General features: G+C 37.4%; 1 protein-coding gene across 1 annotated transcript; it reads right to left on the bottom strand.

Annotated features, from left to right (window-relative positions):
- Window positions 1–3,582: 3,582 nt before the first annotated feature.
- MYF6 (myogenic factor 6) lies at window positions 3,583–6,613 on the bottom strand. The gene is made up of 3 exons (XM_063445174.1): window positions 5,981–6,613; window positions 4,472–4,556; window positions 3,583–4,116 (listed from the first exon to the last, which is right to left on the bottom strand). Exons 1-3 carry the CDS (start codon window positions 6,491–6,493, stop codon window positions 3,986–3,988), a joined length of 729 nt encoding a protein of 242 aa, XP_063301244.1. The 5' UTR covers window positions 6,494–6,613; the 3' UTR covers window positions 3,583–3,985.
- Window positions 6,614–7,061: the final 448 nt, after the last annotated feature.

Raw genomic sequence — 7,061 nt, forward strand, 5'->3', positions numbered from 1 at the left:
AGACAGGGAGGGGGAAATACACAAAATCATACTTTAAAAAAAACCCACAAAAAAAACTGATCACCCCTCACAGCCCTACTACACACACTTAATGCACTACACACACAGACACACATACACTGCACATACTACATGCATACACTGCACACACTACATGCACTACACAGCTACACTGCATCCACTACACACACTACATGCACTACACACATACACTGCACACACTACACAGAGACACTGCATACACTACACTTCACACAATACACACACACAGATACTGCACATGTTACACAGCACACACTACAATGTATCACCTACACAAACACAGACACTGCACTCACTACACAACATCCACTACAAAGACACTGCACCCACTACACTGGATCAACACATACACTGCGTCCACTACACACACATGACAATAGAGTTATAGTATTTTCTTAGCATATTTGCTACACCACTATTGCCTTTCAGTCATTTTTTTATATTATAGGTTATTATATTATACACCCACACTCTGTATCCACTATGCACATGCATCCAAAGCATTCATTATACACACTGCATACATTACACAGACTGCATCTCTTGGATGTGCGCAAAGTTGAAGGGGGACTGGGGGGGGAGCATTTCATCCTTCGTCCCAGGAAGCACAATGTCTTGTGCCGGCCCTGTCGACCACCATGGCAAAGGCTGACAGGTAAATGAAGCTTAGGAGTACATGTTATTCCTTTAAATCTAGTCCACCTGTTGCAATTGTGTTACCCAATTGGGTTCTTTCTCAAGTCTTAACAATGATTCCTGATACCTTAGTGGTTCAAAACATTTCCTGGTCCATATACTGGTGGAATAAACTTCATGAATTTATTGATGGTGTTGTGACTGTATTTTACTTATTTTTTTTATTACTTCAGAGTATCCTTAAGAGGTGCGTCCAGCCATGACTATTCAGGGTAAAAAGAATTTTGGGGAAAATTGTCTTTACTGTTTTGATCAAAAAAATACACAACAATAGAAATATAAAGTACAGATAACTCACCTTGTTTCAAATGCTGGAACTTCTCCACTGCAGCCTATGGTGATGTCAGCATCCAAGCTGATATCACTCAAGATCTCCTCCTATCCCTTGCTTCCCGTAAAGAAGCAATGGACTGGAACTCAGCAAGCACTTTCAGCAGCATTTGATTCCAGGACCTAGTTTCACTTGGTTCTGGTGATGGAAGCACCTCTAGTGGCCATCAGGAAGATTCAGGACGTTTCTACTAAACTGCAACATTTTAAATTGCAGGGTAAAAATTATAGGACCCCTGCACCCAGACCACATCGTTGTGATGAATTGTCTCTGGACTGATATAAATGGTTAGAGTAATTATTCTTTCTATGTCCAAAATCACTCTTGATAAACACTTTCTCTGCGAGCCTCCTACTGCTTCTGAATTTACTTGCAGTTTAGATTGCCAGTATTTCATTTCACATATTGCTCATCCTGTATTAAAAAGGGAACTGGTTATTAGAAACAGTGCAGGAGATGGGTGGCATTGCTTTTAAGAGATTGCTTTTGAGAATCTATGCATCTCATTAATGTACATAGTTACATCCCAACCCCATGTGCACATTGGCTAGATTTTCTTGTGTATTGCTTTGTAATGGAGAACTGTATTTTAAGCAAAGTCACACTTACCTCCACTTCATCTCTATCACCGGTTTCCACCCACCCAAAAAAGGACATTTACATTGGGCTGCAATCAGTAACTCTGACTCATTGTCCCCTCATCCCCTGCACTGTGCAGGAGCATAAAGTACATAGCTTCATTCCAGCATACAGGTACACGAAAGAAGACAAAGCTCTGGGCACATAACAGGTGATTTGTATATTCTGCCAAAGAAGAATACAGCGCATTGTGCAATACAAATGTATAGTTTCAGCCAGACAGTTGTTCTTAGAGCATCTTGACATTATGCCCTTATGTAGACATTGGTTTCGCATTCAGGAGGAACGTGAAATAGGCCAACCAAGGGCTTTTCCCAGCATGCAAGCTGATTATGCATGGACTCCTCCAGGTGGCTCACATGGATCCTTTTTAATGCATAGTGTTTTTTTTTTTTTGTATTGTTTTTGCAATCTAATTTTTTTAACATTTTTTAGCAGTAGCATTACGAATTAATAACCTTTACTAGACGTTTTCTATGGCTGAAAAAGAAAAGATTTAAGAAGAAAGTAGACATCTGATGGTAATTATTACTTTTTACATTTTTACAGGTATTAGATGAATCCCCCTAACTATTATCATGTAGAATATTTTGGAGGGTGAGAATGGGTTTTAGGGCCCTTAGCCACCCAGAGGAAGACTAAACAAATTTTTGGGAGATGGATGGACTATGGTATATCCACCTTTTATAAATTGTATTAATCGCCAGCACCTGCCACTAATAGGCTTGGGCTGGGATAGATACCAGGTCCCCCTTTTTAATATATAAATTATGGACCCACCCAGTGGCAAACTAAGGGGATAACAAGGGAGGGTCCATCCCAGGTGCCACTCATTAGGGACATTTTGCCGCAACTGTGTCTGCTGTAAGGGGCCCAACTCCCGGGCAGCCTATTTGCATATATATATATAGCACACATATATACACACTGACTCATATTAGTATCATTATTATTATTGTTATTATTGCCATTTATATAGCGCCAACAGATTCCGTAGCGCTTTACAATATTATGAAAGGGGAGATTTAACTATAAATAGGACAATTACAAGAAAACTTACAGGAACAAAAGGTTGAAGAGGACCCTGCTCAAACGAGCTTACAGTCTATAGGGCACACAGATACATACACACACACTTACATACACAGATACACTTTGACTCATACACACACATATACACACTGACACATACACACACAGATACATATGCACACTGACACACACAGATGCACACTGACTCATACACACACTAGCAAACACAGATACACACTGACTCATACACACAGATACATACACACACACACTGATACACACAAATACAAACTGACTCATACATGCACAGATACATATACACACTGACACACATAGATAACACATACACACACAAATATCATATATACACACAGATAACACATACACACATGTACACACACAGACATATACACACAAAGATCACAATTTACAGATTTTTTGCAACCCCTGCTTCCATACCTTTTTGGTGCAGGAGGGTGGTTTCCTTGAGGTCCTGTGGCATCTGGCTGGGTCTGATGCGAGTCGGGTCCAGACTCCTGTCTCGCTCTCCTGCATAGCTCTTTGGTAAGCGTGGAAGAAGTGCATTGTATTCACTTCCACCCAGCAATGCAGCCTCGCACAGACCAGGAGGCCTGGTCGCACTGTTAAAAATTTATTTAACTAACCCTCATTTGAATTTTTATCTATTTTTAATTTCATGAGCCTCTAAAACAATTTGAGTGCAATTAATTAATAAACTTTGTAAACTACCTTTTTTTTTTTTACAGACAATAACAAATTACAACTTCAGCAAGAATTATATTTGTATTTTAATTACATTAAAAATGAATAAACAAGACTCTCAGCAAAATACATTACTTTATATTAGGCATATTTTATATAATTTTCTTATGTACACTATTTTGTTATAAGACGTTAAATAAATCAATCACTTCTTCAACTATATATGGCTATCGACACTATTTACAAGAAGCAGGGAAACTTAAGATAAGTAAGAAAGGAAAAGCACACCTTTGCGTGTTGCGTAGACAGGAATGAATTTGTGTTGAATGGTACTGCAAATTGTTGATATTTGAAAATAACAAAATAAATTATGAAAATAATATTTTTATATGTCCTTTCAGGGCTCCATGGATTATAAATTATCTGTATCTTTAAATATCAGGCAAATGGTAGTTCCAACATTTCGCCATTGGCTTTAATCAATTAAAGAGTGTCTCTTGGTGTTCTTGCGTGAGCAACATGTTAAATAGCATTACCGCTGTCGACCAATTCCTGAATGGGGCAGGCCAGCTTGGGCTCTTCCGAAGATATACTGTCTACTATTGAAGACAGACATTGCAGGCTGCTGGAGGCGGATTCATGGACAGATCCTTCTGCAAAAGTCAGAAATTCAAATGAAACACTTAATTCCAACGCATTTTTATGCATTACTGAACGGAAACCCCTTTTCTTGTTGGCATCAAATTAAAGCCTATTTTCTGTGTAATAGAAAAACAGTGGTATGGACAATAAAATAAGAGATATATATTTTATAATCTGATTCTCTACAATGTAAACCTTTATTCCAACTGCAGAACAAGTTTCACTACTGTTGTGTTTTTCCATTGACACAGAGACAATCATTGCTTATTGTAACAACTCCAATTCCTTAGAGCCATTTAATGCTATGCACTAAAAATCAGGACAGCTGTGCAATGTCACAGTATGGCCTTTTTCACGCAGACTTACCTTCTTTGATATTCAGCTCTGACAAAGGGGAATGCTCGGAAATATTGTGCCAGTCTGAAGAACAGCTACCTAAGAAATCTTCTCTCTGGAGGGGAAATAATAAAAAATTAAGAGATTTTACTGTGGTTAAAGAAATGTGGATTTCATAGCACATACTTTTAATTAATTAGTGTTCTACAACTCAACCAATATAAACAGAAGTAGATATCAGTTCTGTACTGTTGACTTCAGATTTAACTGTTTTTTTTTTGTTTTTTTTATTAAACTGGGCAAAGTTGGAAATTGAACAGGATATTTAAAACTGTAGGCCAAAATCGTCGATATAGAAAAAATAAAAACTCAGCAATTTTTCCAGCTCAGCTATTTCAGTCTACAACATGATGTTCTCTGATCAATTCATGACAAATTCTGGTTGCCCCACATATATAAATGTATATTTGTTCATGAAACCATTTTTATATTTGGTTTTAGTATCTATTTTCTAGAAATATACTTATTTACGCATTTGTATGCTGATTCTTACATAAATAATCTGATTCTAAAAAATGATAGTATTCTATATACATTTTATACAGAGTATTTATTCAGAAGACTATGCTAGTTCCATGAAGAATGTGTATAAAATAATGTGTATAATATGTACAACATAGAGTGCCTCTCGCATATTTATCTCGATGAAGAAAATCTTGAAGAAATAGGTGAAAAAGGTGTTTACGGTAGAATAGTTTGTTTAATAAGAAGGATCCGTATGTTATTTTCATTTGTAGAAAGGCTCAATTTCCCCTTTACAAGTAAAAGAAATAGGGACTTGCTTGGAAAAAAAAAAAAAAGTCTATCATTATGCTATGCCCTTGATTACTGTTCTTGTACTGGGTTGAGTTAAGAGTTATGCTCCAAACAGCTCAGCCCTAAAGGAATTTAATTAGCACAGTGGTATAACTCTTATTTAAAGAATATGAACAATGTAAAATGATAATAAATTTAGCATGTTATGTCACTGGCTTCTAGTTTGGGAAGGGTTTCAGAGACAGCTGGGATGAGATTAAAAGTAATGGGAGGAAAATGAGATTATCAATATGCACATCTGATTATAAAGTGTGTTCTAATAGCTAATGAAATGTATGATTTTGGAAGATATAAACTGAGAGAAGGTTCATGGCAGCCCCTTTAGAAACAGTTTCTTTGAGTTAAGATGTGCCCAAGAGTGACTGTGCCCATATAGATTGGGGCTGGGCCTCCAGTGAATATTTTCTGTGAATAATCTTGGAAATAATAAAATGGATGTTTTCATTTCCACTTTTTTGGTTTAGTATTAAACATACGTTGTATGTTATTTCTGAACAATTATGTGCAAAATGGTACAGATAATGCTTAGGATATGCTTTTTTTTTTTTTTTTTTTTTACCCAGCATGCTTTTTAAGTAAATCCAACCACACCAAAAAATAAATAAATTAATAAAATGAGTAAGCCTACTGCAGTGCTGGCACCAATTACCCATATCTGCTTACAGCTGTTTCCTTGGAGTTGTATGTAAATGGTACATCGTCTGATTTCTGGGGCTTGTCTTGCTGATCCAGGCTGTGAAGTAGATCCTGCAGTCTCTCGATATAATTAATTGCACTTCGTAAGATTTCAACCTTAGGGAGTCTCTGGTTTGGGTTTGCAACAGTCCTTCTTTTAAGGGCCTCAAAGGCTTCATTTATTTTCTTTAACCTTCTCCTTTCCCTGAGGGTGGCTGCTTTTCTTCTGTCCGTTGGGGCTGATTTCCTCTTGCACGTTTTACAGGCCCAAATCAAACACTGTCCAGGGCAATGGGGCTGTAAACCAGGTGGTGCCAAAACATGTTCTTCCCCACTGCTGTCACTCCCGGCATCTCCAGCCAGATGATCTTGACATGGGGATAACGTACCCTCACTACCTGGATACAAGGGGGATCCATCTGTCATTTCCAGTTGTTGAAAGGCTCCATTCTCCCCCTCCAAATAAAAGAAATAGGAATTTGTTTCAAAAAGGTCCATCATTATGCTCTGCCCTTGATTACTGTTCTTGTACTTGCTTGAGTTAAGTGATGTGCTCAAAACAGCTCAGCCCTAAAGGAATTTAATTAGCAGAGTGACATAAGTCTCAGTCTTTATATAGCTACTGAAACCCTATCCAACTTTTATCTGTCGCAATGCATCACCCTCCAAATCTGATTTCAACAAGTCTCTTGAGTACAGCCCTCCGAGTTCCAACTTCTGTGGAAGTGAGATCCTTTTGCAAGCTAACCAGGAATTTGAAATGGCTATATAGGAGGACTGGCTGAAAAATGAGTTTATAGTTTAATCACCTTCTATGGATAGAGTTTTTGTCCCTACAAGGGCAGTGAAGATTGAGAATAGTCAAAAGCAACTTAACACATATTAATTAATTGTCAATGTTATTGTTGGCATTTATAAAGGGCCAGCTTATTCTGCAGCGCTTTACAATATTATAAAAGAGGGACATTTGACAATAAATGAGACAATAACAAAAGTGTTTGAAGAACAATAGGTTGATGAGGACCATGGTTAAACGAGCATAAATGTTGCTGTATAATATTGATAAAAC

The sequence above is a fragment of the Pelobates fuscus genome, chromosome 3, assembly GCF_036172605.1.
Source record: "Pelobates fuscus isolate aPelFus1 chromosome 3, aPelFus1.pri, whole genome shotgun sequence".
Taxonomy (NCBI): Eukaryota; Metazoa; Chordata; class Amphibia; order Anura; family Pelobatidae; genus Pelobates; species Pelobates fuscus.